Source organism: Aedes albopictus, chromosome 1 (genome assembly GCF_035046485.1).
Source record: "Aedes albopictus strain Foshan chromosome 1, AalbF5, whole genome shotgun sequence".
Classification (NCBI taxonomy): domain Eukaryota; kingdom Metazoa; phylum Arthropoda; class Insecta; order Diptera; family Culicidae; genus Aedes; species Aedes albopictus.
The window spans coordinates 274,529,835-274,553,266 of record NC_085136.1 but is presented as its reverse complement, the minus strand read 5'-3'; the positions used below and the strand labels follow the sequence as shown (position 1 = coordinate 274,553,266).

At 40.1% G+C, this 23,432-nt stretch overlaps 1 protein-coding gene across 1 annotated transcript in view; it reads right to left on the bottom strand.

Annotated features, from left to right (window-relative positions):
- Positions 1–6,383: 6,383 nt before the first annotated feature.
- The window catches only part of LOC109429298 (equilibrative nucleoside transporter 1), an 88,358-nt gene continuing 71,309 nt past the window's right edge, over positions 6,384–23,432 (bottom strand). The window contains exons 3-7 of the mRNA XM_029860508.2: positions 16,076–16,206; positions 15,855–15,994; positions 8,429–8,574; positions 8,124–8,356; positions 6,384–8,000 (exon numbers count right to left, since the gene is read on the bottom strand). Coding sequence (XP_029716368.1) covers positions 7,356–8,000; positions 8,124–8,356; positions 8,429–8,574; positions 15,855–15,994; positions 16,076–16,206 — 1,295 coding nt within the window. The 3' untranslated portion in view covers positions 6,384–7,355. The remainder of the gene's footprint in view (positions 8,001–8,123; positions 8,357–8,428; positions 8,575–15,854; positions 15,995–16,075; positions 16,207–23,432) is intronic.

Sequence of the window (23,432 nt, the reverse complement as noted above, 5' to 3'; positions counted from 1 at the left end):
TCTTCGGGTGCAAGGCCTATGACTGTATGCCGAGCCAAGCCAACTGAGAAGGAAGTTGGATGATAAGAGTCGTGAAGCTGACGAAACTTGCTTGCCATTTGCGACAAAATAGGAAGTGGCTGGAGATGATCTTCTGTTTATAACCATACGTCACGAGCAAGAGGGGGTCAATCGAGATACTGTAGACGTAGTGGAAGTGGATTTCCAAGATGATGTGGAAGCAACGGATGAAGAGTACGAAGAGGTTGAGAATCCTTCCGGTGATGAACGTAATGAATTTGCAGAAGAAGAACCTCCCTTTGCAACTAAGCCACGAAGACTGAATAGAGCAGCGAACGGAAGCGCAGACCTCAGGTAAGTTTCTTTCACCGGTTAGAGTCTGCTGTTAAAACTTCCTTTCCCCAGATCCTCCGAATTCCTGGGATGAAATCATGAGATGCTGCTATAAATGACGACCTCGAATCAATAGAGGACAACGGAATGTGGAATTCTGGCTCGATGTCCTTCTGTGGCAGTCCAAATGGATATTCAGTAAATAAATGGCAGTACGACCAGACATGAACCGAGACTCGTTGTCATGGAAAAGGAATATCCTCAAAAATATGGAGTGGATTTTCAAGATGCCTATGCACCAGTGGCGAAGCTTACTACCTGGTACTAGCGATTGAAATCCAGAGTCAATGCTACTCCCATCAAATGGATGTGACAACCGCTTTTCTTCATGGTGAGTTGCAAGAATCGATCTTCATGACTGTTCCGAAGGGCGTAAAGGCTGGACCTGGTGACGTGTGTCAGCTGCATACCCAACTAACATTTTCAGCGCTATAAGCTTCAGTCATTTGCTTTCTGTTGTGTAACCATCGAGTAAAAGCAGTCAACGCTGAATAAAAGGAAAGCTAATCAAATATAAATCATAAGCTAATACACGACGGCAAAACAAGCACCATACAGCTACCGAACTCGGTTTTCAGAAATCCATTGCTTGTCACTGGGGCTGCCTTTACTCCACCATATTCCAACTCCGGGAGATTTCCCGGAAAATGTGAAAACTTGAACACATCGAATAGGAGTCCCCACTAACAAAACAGCTGCTACTATACAGTACAATTCATTATACTGACAAATCCCCAAACCAGCAGCGCTTTAAAGGCCGTTATGCGATTTCATTACGGCTAGAAGCTGTAATAAAGAAACTGTTGGTTTACTAACACGGCTTGTCGGATATAAACATTATTGTCAAAACAAACTTTAAGCGGGATATATAGCTACTACACAATTTTTTTACAGCTATCCATGTATGTGCTGTGAAATTATTTGGGTTGCTTTTATTGCACTTTAATTCAATGCCGGAAAATTTGCCGGATGATGTGCAAATCGAGTAAGAGTCCCAGCCACTACAACAGCTGCTTTTATACAGTACGTTTTGTAATGTTGCCAAAACAAAAAACAGCAGCGCTTCGTAGCCGTTTAAAGAACACTCTTTCAGCTAGAAGCTGTGAAGAAGAATCTGTTGGCGCAACAACACAGCTTGTTCAATGTAAACATTATTGCGTTTGACGTTTCACAAGCTTTTACAGCAAAATGAAGTTGGGTAAGGTTTCTTGTGGCACAATTATGGAGCCTTGTCTGGAGTAAAACAAAACGTGCTATTTTCTATGTTATTCATATATAGCAGTGTGGCAGCGAGGACATCATCGGGACCAGTGGATACGGAGATCGGGAGTTCGATTCCAAGTAGCGGCAAGTACTTTAATTATTCAATTTTAAAAGTGATAATTCCAGTTCCACACGTATTGCGTCACGGTATCCATAACCTAATTATATTTAATCGTTTAATTTGGGGATGCCGTAAAACTATTATTTAACAACTGCGAAAAGGCTGAAAAAGCGCCTTCTCAAGATGTTATTCAGTTAGTGGTTACATAGGAGCCGAGAAAAGAGCTATGACTAGGTGGCATAGAAGCTGATCGCACAGCATGTACAAGCTGATTAAGTTCGCCAGATTCATTGGTATAGGGCTTGCATAGAAGCTTCCGTCCATATGTACAACACAGTAACTCAGCATCAAGCCGTATTAAGGACGCTTTGTTGACGTTTACATTCACAATAAATGTTAGTTGGGTAAACCTCTATGCAATCGAGTTCAGCCCCTCGAACGAGAAAACCGTAAATCGGTAAGTGACTTAATATTCAAAGTTTACAAGAATACGGTGTCTTGGTCGAGTAAGAAACAGCAAAATGTATTGCTTTGAGTTCTGCAGCTACTAAAGTATGCCGCAGAATTTTGCATCGAAACGTGCAAAACATATCAATGTCCGGTATCATTTTGTTCGAGTTTGTGATGGAAGGAATGAACTACAGGACACTACATGCGGTGTCTTTGACGTTTCGTGGCCTTGTTGTTTACGATTCGAACTTGGGAAAAAAATCGTCAGCTTTCGGATTTCGCCAGCTTGGTTTGATTTATTTCAAAATATGGGGATCACGTACGTGGAAAAGTGTGATCTAGTTTATGACTTGATGGCGCACCGTGCAACTCCTCCTTTTGGGATTCCACAGGAATTCCACCCGTGAGATTTCTCCAAAAAATCCTGCGTGGTTTCTCCACAAACTTATACACAATCTTGCAGGGGTTTCTTGTGCGATTCCCAGGGACTTCTTGATGAGATTCTTCCACGGGTTTTTCAGGATTCTTTCAGAAGCACTCTCTGCGGTTCTTCCATGAGCTTCTTCTGAGAATCCTAAAGAGGACTCCTTCAAGAGCTCTTGTCAGGATTCCTCCAGGAAGTACTCCCGGGATTCTTCCAGAGATTCTTTTCTGGATTGCTTTAGGGATACCTTTTGAGATTACTTCAAAAGCTCCTGGTTTCTTCAAAATTCCGAATTTTCTATATAAATTAATTCCGAGTTTGCTCCAGGATTACTTCTTCTGAGATTATCCCAGCAATTTTTCGTGGGATTCTTAACAGAAGTTCTTTAGTGGTTACTCCACAAATTTATTGTAGGATTTGCTTCTGTGATTCCTCAAGGAGCTACATCTGAGATTATGTTTTGGGATTCCTCCAGAAGTTCCCTCAGGGGTCTTCCCTGAAGTTTCTTTTGAGATTCCTGAAAGGTTCCATCTGAGCTTCCTCCAGGAATTCCTTCCAGGATTTTTATTTGAGATTCCTCAGAATGTAGTTCCGGGAATCCTCCAGGAATTCCAGCTGAGATTCTCCTTCTGGCTTCGTTTGGAATGTCTTCTGGACTTTTTTCGACTTCCAGGTATTCCTGGAAAAATTAAATCCCAGGAGAAATGTTAAAGGAAAACCAGAACCAACTTAACTAACAATTGTTTAAGTATTTCTGCAACCTTCCTTTTACATCACGTTGGCAGAAGCTCGTTGACGTAGTGTACGGTTTGGGTCAAAAATGACTCTAATGCTAAAAGAGGCTTAAGGAAATCCTGTAGGAGCTTAATGAGGAATTTAATAAACAAAAACTGCGGGAGGAATCCCTCACAATACTTGCTAATAAACTCTATTAGAAACAGAATTCCGGAATGGACCTTCGAAGAATTCCAGAAGAATCGGCAGGAATTCCTAACGGAACTTGGAGGTAACCAGAAATGAGTTTTTGGATGAATTCTGGAACGATTTTCTAAAGAAATCCCGGAAGCAGTATATGAAAGAATTCCAGTAGAAGTGCCTGGAAGAATCCCGACAGAAGTTCCAAGAGAAATCCCGGAAACAGTTCCCAAAGGAGTTACGGAAGAAATTCCAAAAGGAATCCCGGAAAGAGTTCCCAAAGCAATCCCGGAAGAAGTTCCCAAAGAAGTTGAGAAGTTCCTTAAGTTCCTGAAGAAATTTCTGAAGCAATTCCTTACAGAAACCCAGAAGAAGTTCCCGGAGGAATCCCGGAAGCACTTCCCGAAAAAATCCTGAGAGTAGTTCCCGGAGGAATACCGGAAGAGGTTCTTGGAGAAATGCTGGAAGGAGTTTCCGGTGAAATTACCGTAGAAATCCCAGAGAGAATTATTAAAGCAATCCCAGAAGTAGTTCCTAAAATATGCCCGCAAGGAAGTCCTGGAAGAATCCCGGAGAAGTTTTGGAGGCATACTGAGAGAAGTTCTTATAGGCTTCCCGGAAGTATCTCCGAAACAAAGAAATTTCGGAAGGAATTTCAGAACCAACCCCGAAAGAACTCCTGGAGGAATTCCGGAAAAATACCAGGTGAAATTGCTGGAAATCCCAGGAATATTTTCCAGAAATACCTTCTGGAGGAAAAAAATTCTGAGAACATTGCAAAGTAAACTATCAGGAAAATCGAGAATGGAATTCCGGGAGGATTTCCGCAACCTTTTGCGAAATCCCGGAAAAATCCTTTGATGTCATAGAAGGAATCTTTGATGGTATCCTGAAAGGAGTTCCTGGAGGAACATTTAAGGAATTTCAGAAGGGATCCCAGAGGGAGCTTCTGAATGAACTCCAAAAAGAATTTCAAAAGCTGCTCCCTGCGGAATTAACTGTGAGGAAATAAATTAGTGAAAAAAAAAACACGAAAGAAATTCCTTGAAGAATCCGGGCAAAATTTCTGGGATAATCCTAGAAGGAATCAATTTGTAGAGAAAATTTGGAAATCTTTGAATTCCTGAAGTAATCTCAGTAGATATTGTTTAAGAAATCCCAGAAAAGGAATCCTGGGAAGAGCTCTTGATGGAATCCCAGACGGAACCTTTTTAGGAATCTCAGAAGAAATTGCTGGAAGAATCCCAAAGGGAACTTCTGGATAAAGGATTCTGAATAAACCTCCGAAAGAATTTCATCAAGATCTCCCTGGAAATACCACAAGAAACTCTTGTAGGAGCCCTGAAAAAAATTTGTGGAGAATCGCGAAGGATTTCTCGGAGGAATCCCGGATGGAATTGCTGACGCGGCTTCGGTCATCGGGTTTGTGGTAGTTTGGTGACAATATTCATAACTGAGAAGGCCATGCCGTTGGTGAAGATGATTATCATTCGATCTGTCAAGCCGGAGAGTAGGTACCACATTGGCGACGAGAAGAACCCATTTGCTGAACTCAGAAGCGGAATTTTGGAGAATCAACAAGAAGACCATCTTGAAGAAGCGGATATTCTACTGAAATCGCGGTGGCGATCTTCCGGCTACACACCTCGTGAAGGTCAACGAAAACAAGGAGGAAAACGGCAAAAGAACAAGAGAGTGTTTTTTTCCTGCTGGTTGAAACTGGGTGAGCTAGTTGAAGCTTTAGCTACATATCTCGCCTCGAAAGAGGGAGATACCGAAACGACGGATAAAAATCCGGCCGTAGACGGCAATAATATCTCGCCTCAGAGAAAGGAGACGTCAAAGCGGCGGATGAAATTCCGGTCGCGGGGCTGGCAATAATGTCTTGGCTCCAAGGAGGGAGACGCAAAAACAAAAGCGTCAGTTGACAATTTAATCGGCTAAACCGGGAGATAGAAAATAAGGTTAAACTAGAAGATGGGAGTTTAATTAACAATAAAAAATATGTTCACTTGTATGTTAAAACAATAGAAATGCTTCATAAATAGTAAAGAGAATGGAATTATTTATACCTTCCAACACACATGATCGACAAATGTGGTTATTTTTAAAACAAGTTATGATAAATAGTGCAATTTTGAAAGATTTTGATAAACGAATTGCAAAAACCGTGCAACTAGTTATACTGCAGATAACATAAAATCCGATTTGACAATTGACTGATGCAGTGCAAAATAGAGGAGAAATCTGTGAAGTAGGTCAAAACTGCATTATTATTTTGACAAAAGAAGATGTGGTAGTTTGGTGACAATAATCATAACTGAGGCCATGCCATTGGTGAAGATGATTATCATTCGATCTGTCATGCCGGAGAGTACCACAGGGTTAATTATAAAGCACAATAAAGTTTTGATAATTAAAAATGAATCAAGTCATTAGGGACAACATTTAAGCGCGGCGACCTAAAAACAACCTTTAATGTGAGTAATTTTATGTTTATGTAACAAATGATTTTACTACTCAAACTTCCGTCCGAAAACTGACGAAATTTCCTAATCGTAAACAGCAAGGCCACGAAACGTCAAAGATATAGCAAAAAATACCTTAGCAACCGTGGCGTGCAGTGTCCTATTGAGTTTTCCGTGCCTGCCACATGATATACAAATTAAAAAAAAAGATGAATTATTTAGGAAAGAAACTTCTCAGTGCTCACACTAAACCTGAGAAGCTGGTTCGTTCAACCAAGAAGAAGAAAACAGAAAATTAACAACCGATGAGGATAAAATTGGATAGTATAGGCCAGATAGAATAAGAAGATACATACACTTAAAATCTATAAGGATGTTTCTTTTAAATACCAATCAAAAACCAAAATGATTGTTTTCATAAAAATATACTTTCTAACACAATAACTTAAAGTAACCTAACGAAATCTTAACTTAAAATTGTAGGGGTTTCGATGCCTTTTTTCTCTAGTAAAAAACGTCTTACTAATCAGTTCCCATGGTTTAACAATTTAAAAGCTATTCAAAACCTTTTTTTGACATACGTATGATACCAAATATTGAAACAAAAAAAAAAACTATCAGTCTACATTTTTCCCGGTCAACTGGTTAAAACCTAGTGAGGAGGACAGCACAATCATCTAAAACAGTTACTCGAATTTTGGTATTCCGCGTACACACGGGCGGGGGCCAATGAATACGAATGCGCAACTCCTCCCGTCTTCACATGTCGGCGGCGACAGAGTGTGCAGTGGATTCGTGGATTTTGGTTTCGTTCCGAAAGGATAAAAAACATTATAACCTAGTTTACAAAGGATCTCAATGATTAGCTTAAAACTGAATGAGGATGTCTTCGTGCAGATGTGTATATGGCATTACGTTTTAGATATATGTCCTCAAATGTGCGATTCTTGGTCAAATGGGAAGTTTTCCGAAAAAATACAAGCTCAAGGTGCTCGTAACTCTTTCCCTAGACGCCAATATTTGACCACAGTTAAATTTTGACCAAGGTGTACTGGACAAACAAAAATATTTGTCACTCTCGAAATGAATTTTGAAATGAACTTATAGGTTATGATGATGTTAAACCTAATTTTAGGGCATCAGCATATCGCACGTTTTGTATGTAGGAACCTCCTTAAAATAATAAAATAAAAAGAAAACTAAAATTGAGCTTATCGAGAGTTCCACCAAACGCCAATCAAGAGTTGTTCGAGCAACTACACTAAAACGATTGACGCTCGGAGTTCGTTGAAAATAATCAAGCAATAAAACGAATTAAAAACCAATAAAACGTAGATATCTAGCTGTCCAAAGCTAGCATTTCCATACTCCGGCGCCAACCCTAGTGCAGCCACTCGAGGAAGTTGTACTGCACGATCATGGGGAACACCATGGAGAACAGAATACCGCTGAAAATGCCCGTAATGAGCATGGCCGCGGCGAACATTCCCGCCGTGACCGCGTGTTGCGATTCCACCGACTGCGGTGTGTACATCATGCCCAGGGAACTCAGATAGCCGGAACTGTACGCCATCACTACGGCAACACCCCAGTAGACCCAATCGTTGTCGATGTAGATCGGAAGCACTCGCTCGATCCCGAGCGGACGGTAGTTGCAGAACAGGAACAGTGGCAGGAACGCAGCCCGGACGATCACCGGCCACACCAGGTGCTTCGGTTTGGGCCAGGTCACCCACGAAGTCGTCAAGCTGCCCAACATGGCGAACAGGTTGAACGTCAGGAAACACGTGACGCTCACGTAGAGATCATCTCCGATGACGAAATCGCCGGCCGATCGCTTCACGTCCGAATGGACCGCCGGAAAGACCGACAGCGTGATGAAGAACACGAAGAACACGTTGAACAGCTGGGGGAAGGCCTGCTTAAAGATCTTCCAGTACGGAGGGCGACCGCCCACGTTGATACCGGCTCGTTTGTGGTACTCCGCCTCCTTCTCCTTGAGCATCTCGTGATATCGGTAGAATTTCTGAAAGAATTAGGGAATTTGAGGTTATTTGTTCGGTAACTGAGTCTCAAATGCTAGACTGTGTCTAGGATCTCTAGGTATATTGAGTTCAGAGGGCATTGAATCTTCCAGGTTCAAACTTACGTTCAAAGGCAACGCGAAATAGGTGTCGAAGCACAGCAGCAGCACGAACATCGCCGTGATGAAGTAGTAGATGGCTGCCGTCCGGACCGAGGACGCAAACTGCGAGCTCAGAATTGCTATGATCGACGCGAACGTACCGCTGATGTTCGAACCCAGCACAACGGCTCCGGTGTATTTGAAGGGCAGCTTGGCGACCATACCGTAGACCGTGTTCTGGTAAATGCCACCGGCCACTACAGAGAAGAGAACATGTCAAGTGTTAGATGACTTAAAAATCTTGGATGGTTACGACCGATCGAACTTACTATTCAGAATGACGACGGTGATCATCGTTATCCAGAAGAAGGCTCCGGGCCACTCGGAGGAATCGACCATGGCCAGCACCACCGTTACTACGAAGACGATCACCTCGATCAGGATGCTGTAGACGATGCGCTTCGTCAGGTTACCGCTGGAAGTAGAGATTGTGATACCAATTACGTATGATGATTATGGAAATATTCAAAGGAAATACTTTAATAAAATTTCAGGGGAACTGTTGTCCAGGAAACTCAGAAATTCCGTCTGCAACTGTTCAGGAATATCTTCTACAATGTGTTTCCAGAACCAGGTAGACGTTCAGAATCGAAGTCAGCATGAAAATTTAACCCAGAAGGAAATCAAAAAATCCAAAATTAAGTTTATGATTCTGAATAGTCCTAGATCCTGGAATTCGAAGGAACCTGTTTTGGTAGTTTAGAAAACAAAAAAACTAGTGATGCTGAAAAGATCTTATATTCTCTAAATAAAGCCGGGCATCCAGGAGATACGGGAAGAACATTCCCAGAATTGATATAAGGATTCCTCCAGAACCTCCATGGATTTCATAAGAAATTTTACAAGCTTTTCTTCAGACATTATTCAAGTATTCCCGCCTTGATTCGTGCAGAAAAAAATATAATCCTAAGTAACATTTTCATGACCAATTGGTCCTACAGAGGTTTTAAAAACCGTTAAAAACCCTACTAATACCTTTTATTTTGGTTTTATGTATTATGATTGTAAGATCCTCTTATGAAATAAATCTTTCAATGATTCCTCTAGAAAACTCCATGGATTTATTTCAATATTTTTTTCCAATTTTTCCTCCAGGAGTTTTTTCAAATATTTCTCCAAGAATTTTTGCTGGTCTTCTTGCAAGGATACTTCCAGTAATTCTTCCAATGATCTCTACGGGTCAAAGCTTTCTCCAGAATTTCTTTCTAGTTGTTTTTCAGAAGTTATTTCGAGGATGCTACTAGGCACTCTATTGAAGGTGTCTTAAGGAATTCTCGAAAATTCTTCGAAAGATTTTTCCAAGAACGCTTTAATTTTTTTTTTCAGAAATTCTCACGTGAATTCCTTTCAGAAATTCTTTCAAAGATATCTCTGGGATTTATTTTGAAGGTTTTTTTTATTCTTCCAATGATTCGTTCCCTAGAGTTTTCTGCAGAAAATACTGAATAAATCCTTGGTAAGAATTCCAAGAAGTGTCCTTATATAAAGTTATGGTAAGATCTTGGAAATATTCCTGTAGAGATTCTAAAAGGAATTTTTAGGAGGGATCCTTTTCAGGATAAATTCTTGAAGGCATTCATGGAAATATTTCCATGAAAAATGCCTTTTAGGAGACACCCCAGAGAAATTCTTGGAGATATCCTTTGATCCTCTTGGAGGGATTATTATAAGAAGCAATTGGAGCGATTTCTGAAGGAACCTTCGGGAAAATTATTGGATTTATCGTCACTGCAAGAATTCCTTGTTCTCGAGAATTTCCAAAAGTAATTTTTGAAAGAGTATTTGGATCATCTTGGAAGAATTTCAATTTCTGGAGGAGTATTAGTAAGGATCATTGAAAAATACTCGGATGGATCTAAAGAACTTTCGTTGAAAACCTTGAAAGAATGCCTGTAGAAGTGTTTAAAAGATTCCTAGATGAATGTTTGAAGGTTTTCTAGAGGACTCCTAGAAGAATTCCCGGATAATTTCATAAAAGAAATCCAGAAGAGTTTCAGGGGAATTTTTGAATGAATTTCTGGAGAAGTCTTGGAGCATTCCGAAACGATTCCTGTAAAAAATCCTGAGGAAGTCTTGGAGGTAAGAATAAATCCTGAAAGTAAATATTGAAATAATGTGTAGAAGAATCCTTGGAAAAAATCTTGAATGAATCCTTGGAGAAATTTCTGAATTTTTATTTTTTGAAAAACATTCTGTCTGGAGGAAATTCCAAGACAAAAATCTTCGGGATTCTGCAAATTAGAAACATTTCCCGAAACGTCCTTGGAAGGATTCTTGGGGGAATCGGACAATTTCTAGAGTGATACTTGATGAGGCAATTCATCAAGTATCACTCTAGAAAATCTTTGGACGAATTGGACAAAAAATGCGGATGGAGTCCTAGAATTACAATTGCAGAAATATTAAGTACTTATATAAATAATTGGAGGAATTAAAAAAAAACTGGAATACTGGAATTTCTGAAAGAACCCGCTAAGAATTTCCTGATAGAATCATTGGAAAAATTCCTTTAAAAATTTCAGAAGTGATTGGACAATCGTCAAACAAGATGAGAACTATGGGAAGTAGAGGGAGACGTCTGTTTGTAAGTGGTAAAAAATTGAGAAAAAAAACTGATCGAATCCTTTGAAGAATTTCTGAAAATAAAATCCTGGAGGAAATCTTTCGAGGAATGCTTGGAGAAATTCCCAAAGTATAGCTAGGAAAAATTCTTAGAGCATGCCTTATAGAACTGCCAAAAAATATCTCGGAGAAATCCTTACTGAAGATCTCAGAGGAATACCATATACAGCTGTGTTCATAAAAATAGCAGTGAAAGCCGTTTTCCATACAAAATGGCCATCTTTGACATACTGTAACTTCATTATCATATGAGCGATTGAGCTGAAAATTTGACAGCGAACTACAAATATGGTGAATATTGTTATAGCAAAATCTGAGATTTTTCAAAGCACGTGCAAAAAAGTTAAACACTATGTAAAATTGATCAAAATAATAGCAATGTTTGTTTTGATTTTTTCATTTAGCAAACATTTTTAAAATTTTTAACCTTATACATTAACTTGTAAGCACGGCGAAAACTGATCGAATAGCGAGCAAAACTATTTCTTGCATCTTCAAGGTAAAGCTACATTACAATTTATTCACGCTGCTATTATTTTGATCAATTTCACATAGTGTTTAACTTTTTTTCACGTGCTTCGAAAATTCTAAAATTTTGCTACAGTAATATTCACCATTTTTGTAGTTCGCTGTCAAATTTTCAGCTCAATCGCTCATATGAGAATGAAGTAACAGTTTGTCAAAGTTGGCCATTTTGTATGGAAAACGGCTTTCACTGCTATTTTTATGAACACAGCTGTAGGTATAAATATGAGTTGGATTTGATTAACCCTTATGTGGCCGACAGAGTACCCGGGTACCCAGCGCCCATTTAAAAAGCACGGTGTAGAAAAAAGCAAAAAGTTTATCATACACATAACGGTTAAAATTGCAGAAATAAAAATACGCCGCAAAATAGCTTATCTATTTTGATCAGGGTGCCTCTAATTAGGCCAACCTCATAAGAAGTATGTGCAGGCACTTGATTCGAATAGAAACCAAAGTTGAGAATATGGCCACAACTGACGTTGTGCTTCTTTTGACGCAAACACCAAGTAATAGCTTAATTCATGATTTTTTCCCACAAAATATAGATTGAAAGCTTTCATTTCAGACATTATTGGTCTCTGACATAGGCCTGCTGATATTTATTTTTTTTTAACAATAATTTTCTTTAGACTGTCCATAACCGGTGTCGTAGCTAGAAAAACTCTTGCACGACGAGCAAAACCTCGGTGGAGGTGTTGTACTTTTTACAACGCAACTGCGCGCATCCTGGTTCTGAATTGATTCTTGAGGAAATTAAAAAAAACTGATACAGTAGACGTTCCCTCAGTGCAAACGGTTTAACTGCAATGCTTTTAAACTGCAAGTCCGCTAAGTGCAACAATTTGCAGTTATCGCGACGCTATCTGTCAAAAACCAAAACATCAACAGAGTTGCGATGTTTTTCGGATGCACTACACCTGCATTGCGATGTTTTTGAGTGCATTCTGGCTGCGTCCAACAGCATTTGACAACTGTTTGACGGCTGTCAGTCGTTGCAGTTAGCGAATTTCATTCGGTAACTGGAACGTAAACATGTTGCACTTACCGAACGTCTACTGTAGATTTCTTGAAAACTCCGGTCTAACTGAACAGTTTCTGACAAATATGTGGGTTTCGTAGCTGTGCGGCTAGAGACGTCAGTCATCTAGACGTCTCGTAAGCCTCGGAGTGTGGATTCGATTCCCGCTCCAGTCGGGGAAAACTTTTCGTCAAACGGAAAATTATCCACTGGACCAATGGGTGTTATGTGTGTTGTCCGTTGTCTAATGTTAGTGCTGGTTCAGACTGTACAACCTCTGGTTGTAGACGGTGTAGTGCTCTTTTTTAAAATATCTTAAACAAACATTTGCAGAAAATTGTGGTGAGAGTTTTTTGGACAGTTTCTAAGTTTCGTTAAAATTTTTGCTGGTTTATAGTCAACGTTTTGGTTAAATTTCTGCAAATTTCATAGAAAAAATGGAGAAGGATGATCTTGGTAAATTACTGTCACAAATTATTATGATTTATTGAAGTTCTCGATAAACCAAAGTGTATATACACTGTGGTGCATAATTGATCGAACAAACGCCGATTTTCATACAAAATGGCCAAGTTTGAGATGCTGTAACTATGGTTTGCTTTGATGGATTGAGCTCAATTTTTGACACGGAACTACAAATATGCTGAATTTTGTGTATACAAAGTATAAAATGTTTTCGTTCACAGGTCTGGGCGTGGCAAGGCGTTGAAAAAATTGCAAAAGTGATCGGACAGCGGCACGCGTGTAAATCAAAGGGGTACCGCTGTCCGATCACTTTTGCAATATTTTCAACGCCTTGCCACGCCCAGACCTGTGAACGAAAACATTTTATACTTTGTATACACAAAATTCAGCATATTTGTAGTTCCGTGTCAAAAATTGAGCTCAATCCACCAAAGCAAACCATAGTTACAGCATCTTAAACTTGGCCATTTTGTATGAAAATCGGCGTTTGTCCGATCAATTATGCACCACAGTGTATTTGGATAAATCGCAATAGTTTCGTTAAACACTCTTAGAGGGGTCTGCCATAACACGTTCCAAAGAACTCGTTTTTTTGCATTGAAATAAGCCTTGGCTATATTCCATACAATGGTTTCTATTTTGGCCAATCGCGCATATTTCTTGAGAATAGCCAAATTATATAGAAGCATCCTGGCCAAAATAGACACAGAAGGGCTGTTTTTTTAAGAGAAAAATATGTTTAACATTTTTGGTTTTTACAGCTGTTATCATCATAATATAAACACAGAGAACAGACATCCACATTCCAAAACTGTGTAAGGAATTTAACGGTCATTTGAAATGGCAACAAAAGTGGTAATTCCGTGGCGGCGCTGCTATCGCAAAGTTCCCATGCTGTTGTCAGTGGTGAATATGAAACTTTTCTAGATATGTAAACTCACCACTGATTGTGGCAATTTGCTGTATGGTGGCGCTAGTGTTGTCAACGCTAAAAATATTTGAGTTCTTACACAGCTTTCGAGAGAAAATTTGTTCTAGCTTAGATGTCTGTTCTCTGTGATATAAAGCCTGTATCCCACGTATGTGGCAACCCTAATCCCACCTAATGCATCTGACAGAAGCTAACATCTATAGTGTATCCACAATGCAATGTTTTGTGGATACACAAATGTTTTCATACAAGATGATGGTTTCTTAAAAATGGCGGCCTCGCACCCTGGTGCTGTATCCACAATAATGGGGACACAGAGGTACGGTTGTAACTCTACAATGAATCGGTAAAATTGACCAAAAAATTGACTGAGAACGCTTTGGTATATGTTTATTATTTGTGCCAAATTTCATAGAAATCAGTACATTACTTTTGACCAAAGAGAAACAGACGTCACACTCTGATCGCTTCCCATCGATCACCTCAATTGACCACTCGCGGCGCTAGCATCGTTTTTGATCCGGTTTGACGTTTGCTTACTGGCGTCACCTAGTGGTAGCATTGGGCGATTACGTTTTCGAGATGATGTTTTTTAACGAAATTTGTTCTAAGTGTTACGCCTGTTTCTCTGTGTTTTAACTGTGGCAGAAAAACAAAAATTCGTGCTTTCAAGCATTTTGTACAATCATGATCAATTTTCTTTCGCATGATAGATGGTTCTTTTCCGCTACAGCTCAAAGTACTGTATGAATGATAAGAAAATTTCGTAAGCAGTTTTGATACTTATAAAGACACTTTCTTGCAAAATTTCATCAAGTTTCACCAACAGGTTTGAAAGCTATCAGTGTTGATGGGAATGGGTATTAGTGAAAATGTGTTGTGTTTTTCATATGTATATCCATAGCTGTTGAATGTCTCTTTTAATTTTCATGACATTTTCACCGAAGATAATTGATTATGTATATATTATGAATGCAAAAATTCATGATTTTTTGGAATAGTACTTCCAACACTACAGTCAGAACAATGGGCTGCTCACTGATTGCTGTCTTAAGGCTAAAATCACGGATTGTCCCAATAAATATTTTAACTATAAAATTGTCGATAGTGCATCGATTTTCTTCCAATTTTTTTTTTCATGCAAGAAAAAAAACACCGATTCACATGAAATTTTGCAGGAGAAATTTACATACTTTAAAATGTTTCCAGGCCGAGTTAGGGCGATTTTATTGTATTCATTGCAGAGTAACAGCTGTATTTCTGTTACGTGGTGAAAGCCACAACCACAGAGAAACAGATGTCACACTTAGAACAAATTTAATTAAAAAACATCGTCACGACATCGAAACCGCCCAATGTTAAATGTACTGTGGTTGACCGGGCCATCGCTAGGTGGTGGTAGTGAGCAAATGTCAAACATGAGTAAACAAGATGCCAGCGCTGCAAGTTGCCTATTGACCAACTACCGAAAATTTAAATCAACCGTTAAAAAAAATGATCGATGGGAAGCGGGCGAAGTGTGACGTCTGTTTCTCTGTGCCACAACTATGAAGGTTTTAAATGATCGTTAAAAACGTGGTCGATGAAAATTTCGCCAGTGTTACATCTGTTTGTCTGTGGTAAAATTATGTTCAGCAGAGAACCAGGAAGGGGCCGACGGCTTCGTGGTCTGTTCTCTCGATTTATGCTTGCTAAGCCGTTGACATTTTTTTTCTGTCTCGCAAGAATCATTGATCCAACCAAACGGAATTAGATCAAACAGGTTTTCGGTCAATAAATTCCAAGAGAAATGATGCTAAATAAAGCACGGATGACTAATAGGCAGCGATGACTGGAACCTATTAATAGCCGAATTAGGATCGGATGCAAGTGTCGTATTTCCTAGTTGATAATAGCGGCAGCGGAAAAATTTTGAATATTTAAATTAGCTTAAGTAGAAAGCATATGCTTTACTGATTGATTACATCACATGCCTTGATGAACGAATGGCTTCGAGTTTCAAAAAAGACGACAATTAAGTCAATCGATAAATCGATTACTGTCATGAAGTTAAATTTTCAACGGAATACTAAAGACTGTATGATAATAATATGACACGCGATAATAAACGCAACCAGCGTTAGGTACTTACCCAAGATTCATGAAGATGTTCAACCAGTTGAACAAAAGGTTCGGAATCTGCGACGCAAATCCAACGTAGGAAAGGAAGTAGGTCCCATACTCAGATTCCACTCCGGTATAGTTTTGACTAAGCTTATAATCTACAAAGTACTGTAATGAGAGAAGGATACGGAAAAAAATACCGTTAGTATCAGATATTTGAATTTCCAATAGAACCTATTTGCAACTCACCGATTTGGCAGTGATGAACATGTTCCAGGGCATCAGCGTACCCACGCCGTGGATCATGAGCGTGAGGAACACCAGCAGCAGCTTGTCCCGCGGGGGGTTCAGCTCCATCTTGGCCCGCTCCATGGTCAGCCCTGGAAGGAAACCGAGCCGAATTAGCAGATAGTACGCGGTGAAGAACATTCTCGGCGCGAAGAATCCGGTGTGGTGTGGCTGGCTCTGCTCTGGTCCAGTCAGTCAGTAGTGGTGAAACGATGCGGGGTTCAACTGTCGGATAACCGATTTTTAGAATATGGCGATCCTGCCACGAGGACAGCACTTTTCGGAATGAAGAAGTTCAACATCGCATCGCACAATTGAGGCATGGAGGAAAAGGCATCCGACGTCGTCGTCGTAGTCTGATCGTCCACGGGGAAGAAGAAAGAAGATGCGCGCTGCGGGCTGTCTGTCCGCCCTGTCCACCGAAGGGATATATTAAGTGCAGTGGTTCTCGCGCTACGGATCACCTAGTGGTAGGAACATTTTCTTCCTTTTTCATATTCTGATTATGTATTCACAAACATTAACCAAGTGCTTGCTTTGGAAATTGAATATTTTAGCAACCTTTTTCTGTATTGCTGACAGACACACATGAAAGTACAAAAAAAAAAAACGGTGAAGTCAACGACATTTTTTTTACAAAAGGATCTTGATACACAATCGCGCCCAGGCCTCGAGACACCTTCAGCATGCCGAGGTAACATTTTATGCTTTGTTTGGCTCTAAAAAGTATGCATTGCCAATTTTATAAATCTGATTCATCAATCAAAACGTCTTCAAGATCATCCCTTGACAAAGTAGGCCACTCTGGAAGAGAAGTTGCAATACAATTGTAATAAATCTTTGAAAAATTATCGAGGTTCTAACCGAACCGCCATCTGTTGGAGCATCAGGTAGTTGCTGTTTTATTGCAAGGTATAAAACAGTGATAAATTTCACAAAAAGGTATATTGTGGTCATCATAAAAGTCAATACGATTGCTGGTTATAGAGTTTTGTTTACTTTGAAATCTTGATTTTATTATCAATAAGAATGCTATACAGTAGACGTTCGTAAGTGCAACATGTTTACGTTTCAGTTACCGAATGAAATTCGCTAACTGCAACGACTGACAGCCGTCAAACAGTTGTCAAATGCTAATGGACGCAGCCAGAATGCACTCAAAAACATCGCAATGCAGCTGTAGTGCATCCTAAAAACATCGCAACTCTGTTGACGTTTTGTTTTTCACAGATAGCGGTGCGATAACTGCAAAATTGTTGCACTTAGCGGACTTGCAGTTAAAAAGCATTGCAGTTAAACCGTTTGCACCGAGCGAACGTCTACTGTAAAACATTATTTCATCGTTATACAGTAGACGTTCGCTCGGTGCAAACGGTTTAACTGCAATGCTTTTTCACTGCAAGTCCGCTAAGTGCAACAATTTTGCAGTTATCGCCAAGGTTATCGCACCGCTTTCTGTCAAAAACAAAACGTCAACACAGTTGCGATGTTTTTCGGATGCACTACACCTGCATTGCGATGTTTTTGAGTGCATTCTGGCTGCGTTCAACAGTATTTGACAACTGTTTGACGGCTGTCAGTCGTAGCAGTTAGCGAATTTCATTCGGTAACTGAAACGTAAACATGTTGCACTTATCGAACGTCTACTGTATTTATGACCGGCATAAACTGTAAGCTTTGATTATTGCTGCAATAAATCACTTTTAAAATTTAATCAAAACCAACTAGCGATGGAATTATTGCTTGAGTGGTATTGTTGCTAAAATCACTCCTTTGTATATAAAAGGTTAACTATTCTTGTACATATTTGGAATGACCTATTAAAAAAAAAAGTCATATACTGAGGCATAAACTGAAAAATGTTGAATATTTTACAAGGCAATTTGGAAATCATGAGACGGTCTGCCATTCCTGAAGAATTTCTGCGAAAACTGCTTCAAAAATTCCTCCAACCTGTGTTCGACGAATGCTTCTAGAAATTAATCAGGAATGCACTTCCTCTACTATTTATAAAGCTGTTTAGGACTGTGGTTCCAAGTATTACTGAGAGTTCCTCCATTATGGCTTCAACTGCTCCAGAAAATCATTCGATGAAAGGTACCAGAAATATCCCCGATGAATAATTTACAAAATGATGATGGGAATTATACAAGTTCACTCAAGGAAATGATAGAAGAATTCCTACAAGAACTGACCATAATCAGCAGAATCGTAAATTAGGCGAAACAAAAAGTAAATATCACTTTTTTTTATTTAAAATCGATAAATTGCAAAATTTATGAAACTTTTTATTACATTTTTACATAGTTATATCACAGAGAACAGACGTTTAAGCTCGAACAAAAATACGTCGAAATCGTGGGTAAAGGATTTAAGTGTACCTCAACGCCACCAATGGAGACTGCCCCACATATAAAGTCGATTTGACCCCACGATGGCAGTGATCATCGTTAAAATACACTGACTAGCCCACAAAACGACAAGAGCGCAAAACGGCCAAAAACGGCGAGCACTGGAAACAAAAATGACAACACAACAATGTAGATGGTGGGACGCTAGCGCCACGCAACGGGAGCATAACGACATACACTGAAGTTTTTTTTACGCGGTTTTTTTACGCGGTACCGCGTAAAAAAAACCGCGTTATTTCAAAAAACGTCGTAAAAAAAACCGCGTTATTTCAAAACCCGTCGTAAAAAAACCGAGTTATTTCAAAAACACGCGCAAAATAGTCAGGATGACATCCAACGTAACTTGATTTTTTTGACTTTTTTACGACGTTTTTTTTTTTGAAATAACGCGGTTTTTTTTACGACGGTTTTTGAAATAACGCGGTTTTTTTTCGACGTTTTTTGAAATAACGCGGTGTTTTTTACGCGGTACCATTACCGTCGTAAAAAAAAACTCAGTGTACTCTGATATGACCGTTACAAAGTTTTACACAAGGCAAAAAGCAAAGATAGACGTCTCTTCTCTGTGGTTATGTTTTCATATTATGTGCTAGTTTATAATTATTTTGTAAAGTTTTTGAGAAAACCATAATAAAATTTAAAAGAAACGTGAATTTTCGAGTAATGGTTAAAAGCACTTGCAGATTTTGGAATTTCATCGCGAGTCACTGAGTGGTCTATACTCAGCTAGTGCGAGTATAACACATCGTGAAGCAACGTACTCGGAAACACTTCCTGAAATGTGCTCTTGCCCGGTTCAATACGAGAGCGCAATCAAGAAAGAATTCAGACCAAGCCGTTGGAAAATGTAGCAGTCGACCCGGATATGAGTGACCGAGCATTGGCAACTATCTGTTTAAGCTTGGAGAAGCACAACTTTAGTTTGGTCAAGCATGCGGAAACCGCTCAACAAGCATGGGAGAAACTGCAGCAGACTTTCCAGGACAACGGGCTGATTCGACGATTTGGTGTTCTGGACAAGTTGACGACGATCAATTTGAAAGAATGTGATACCACAGACAAACAGACGTAACCTAGGACGTAACACTTTTCAAAACGGCTTGGCACATGCACTTAACGATCAATTCAAATTTCATTTTATTTGCGCGATCGTTCCACCAGATGCGCTAGTGTTCGATCACTTTGACGTTTGCCAGTGTACACGTTGCTGAATGATGCAAACGAAAACTACAGGCAATTTGTGTAGTAGTGTGCGTGTCAGTGAAACGTCAAATCGAAATCCATCATGGCCGACAATGTTGCGCGCGGTTCTACCAACAGGTGGCAGTATGCTAATGAAAATGACACCGAGCAAAAGTTTTTGATGAATTTCCTCTAAGAGTTATGTATGTTTGTCTGTGGTGATATACTGTGGAAGATTACGTCGATAAGTTGGTGACAACAGCAGTAGTGATTTGAGCGAAATCGGTTTTGAAGTCAACGATCAATGGCTGGTTTCATTGCTGCAGAAAGGATTGCCCGAATACTACAATCCGATGATTATGGGCCTTCAAGCATCAGGCATGGAGTTAACCGCGGATGTAGTGAAGACAAAGATAATCAAAGACGTCAAATGGCTCTTTATTCGGAACAGAAGTGGAAGCGAACGAAAGGTGGTGCAGAAAAGAAAAACGGTACCTGTTTTACCTACAAGAAACCGGGGCATTACGCTGCTAATTGTCCTCAGAAGCAACCGTCAAGCTCTTTCAAGCCTAAAGCTTGGTTTCCTGCTCCCAAGTAGAGCGCTCAAGTAAAATTCCTCCTTTTTCCGTGAGTAATTTTGACATTTGTTCAACTGACAGCATTTTAACGAAACGATGCTGTAAGAAAGATGTGAAAGAAAAGGACACCAGGTTGTTTACGATTTGAACTTGAAGAAATTTCGTTCGTTTCCTCAGGAAATGTTATTAAAATTGAAATGTACTTTTTGCGCGCGTTTGGGAAAATGATTTAATTTATAACTTTTGGGTGGGCTTCTGGGGAAAATCCAGACTACGAATTCGCACTACGGTGGGAGGAATTCTGCTGGGTCTCTGACGGTTACTTCATGGAGTTCTTGGGACAAAGCTTCACAGGGAATTGAATGAAGATCCACGAAGGATTCTTTGTGATGAATCTTCTGGCATTCCGTACGAAGGTTTTTCTTTGAGATTTCGCAGAAAATTCTCTTGAAATTCTTCCAGGTGCTCCTCCAGAAAATCCACCAGGAGTTCGCCGAGGATTGTCTTAAAATGTCTCTGAGATTTTCATTAGAAGTTCTACAAAAAATCCCTCCATGAGGGATTTCTGTAGTATTTTTTTTCGGGGTTCACTCAGATATTTATTCAGAGATTCCCGCAGAAATTCCTTCCGGGATCATTCCAAGAGTTCCTTCTTGGACTTCTACAGGAATGCATTCTAAGATTTCTCCAATAATTCCTCGAAAGATTCCTTCAGGAATTCCTCCGGAGATTCCTACTCCTCCAGACATTTCTCCTGAGATTTTTCCAGTAATTCTTCCAAAGATTCCTCCAGAAATTTCTCTGGAGATTCCTGCAGGAACTCCTCCGGAGATTTTTTTTGGAAATTCCTCGGGGAAAACCTTCCGGAGATTCCTCCTAAAGATCCTCCTAAAAATCCTCCGGAGGTTTCTTCGGAGATTCCTCCAGAAATTCCTCCCTGAATTCCTCCAGAAATTCCTCCCTGAATTCCTCCAGAAATTCCTCCCGGAATTCCTCCGGAGATTTCTCCAGGAATTCCACCGGAGATTCCTCCAGGAATTCCTCCGGAGATTCCTCCAAGAATTCCCCCAAAGATTCCTGCGGTAATTTCTGGAAGAATCTCGAGAGAAATTCCTGGAGGAATCTCCGGAGAAATTCCTGGAGGAATCTCCGGTGGAATTCCTGGAGAAATCTCCGGAGGAATTATTGGAGGAATCTCCGGGGGAATTATTGGAAGAATCTTAGAAGGAATTTTTGGAGATTTGCTCCAGAAGATCCTCTGGTGATTGCTCAAGAAATTGCTTCGGGGATTTCTCCGATAAATTTCTCCAGGAATCCATCCGGGAATTCTCGGGGAAATCCTGCAGGAATTCTGGAAGAATTGCCCGAGAATTTCAGAGGAACTCTTGGAAAATTTCCCGAAGAAGATAAGGTGGAATTATTGGTGAACTTCTGGTGGAATTACCGAGGTAATTTATGATGAGTTCCTGGGAAACTCCTGGGGGAATTTCCTGGAAACTCATTGGGGAATTCCAGGGGATTTTCTGCAAGAGTTCTCGGGGAACTCCTACAAGAATTCACGGGGAACTTTTGCAGAAATTCTCGAAAATCCCCTTGATGAATTCCCGAAGAACTCCTGGAAGAATTTCTGGGGAACTCATGGATATACTCCTTAAGGAATTAACGGGAATTTCCTAGAGGGACTTCCTAGAGGATTCAGAAAAATTTCTGGATGATTTCCTGGGAAATCCTTGGGAGGAATTTTTGGAACACTCCTTGAGGAATTCTCGGGGAACTCCCTGGAGGAATGCCCGGGGAACTTGTGGAGGAATTCCCGGAGAACTCCTGGAGGAACTCCCGGGGAACTCCCACGGGAATTTCCGGAGGAATTCCTGATAATCTCCTGGAGGAAGAACTGGAGAACTTCTGGATGAATACCCGTGAACTCCTGGGGGACATTCTGGAGGAATTATCGAGGAACTCCTGATAGAACTCTTTTAGAAATTTTCGAGAACTAGCCAGCTTGTTCCTGGAATTAAGAGTTATTTTCATGAGGAGCTTAAAAACACTATCTTTCTAAAACTCCCAGAGTCCCGAACTTTTTTTTTTTTGAAATCATTAGCTTCTCTTGGACCCATAGCTTCTTTGAAGAACTTGAGGAGCTTCGCCGAATTATTAGTTTTTTTTAATAGGATTTCCCGCTTCCAGAATCTCGGACAATACCCGGACTCCTTTAAAATCATAACTTTCTTTTATGAGAATGGAATTCTTGGAATTTCCTTCCGTATTAACTTCTTTATATCTTATGGATTTACCTTTGGATTTTTACTGCACTAATTTTCTCTCTATAACCCCATTATCGTCCCCAAGATCGTCCCACAATTACCACCGATAGAGCGAGACAAATCAAGAGCAATGCTGCAGATTCTCACATAAGTACTTTCTTCTAGGAAACAAACTTATTCACCAAACTGAAGTTGTTTTGAAATTACCCGTAGGAAATCCCCGCTCGCTCATTGCGTTTTGCCGCAGTGACAGAGTTGCGGAATTTTTTTGAGTACATACCACAGTGCTTCCGCATTCCGTTGCACTTCAAGCAGATTTTTTATCTTGAGTTCTTCCCTTGCCAAATCTTTAACCCTGTGTACTTTGGGCCTAAGGCCCCTGTGTACTAACAGCTTAATGCACACTGATGTCTTTGGTGCGAAAGAAGAAACGAAAAGAAAGAGAAAATGTCACTTTTACTCACGGAATAATACATCGACATATTATTCCGTACGGAAAATTAACAACATGACTGACAGCATCGCATGACAGTGCCATCTGTTGGCAAATCTTTTTGGCTGCGAATTACTTATCAACTGCGAACGCTCAAGTAATTTTGATTGCAAAAGTTTTACTTGACCATTACTTGTCCTATCCTTTTACACAGTACTTACCAGGTGGAAACTAGCCATAAAGGTAAAGCTTTGTGTGTCTCGTTATCGATGGGATCCGGAAGAGAAGAAGATTGCTATTTTGGCTCCGGGGCAACTTCACACATGACGCGGATCGAGGAAGGATTCTACAAGCAAACGGACTGGGTACAATCAATCGACACCGCCAGTAGTCAAAGCATCAACTCTGTGGCTAGAGGATCGGTGAAGCAGGAACTGGAAGAAGGAGAAA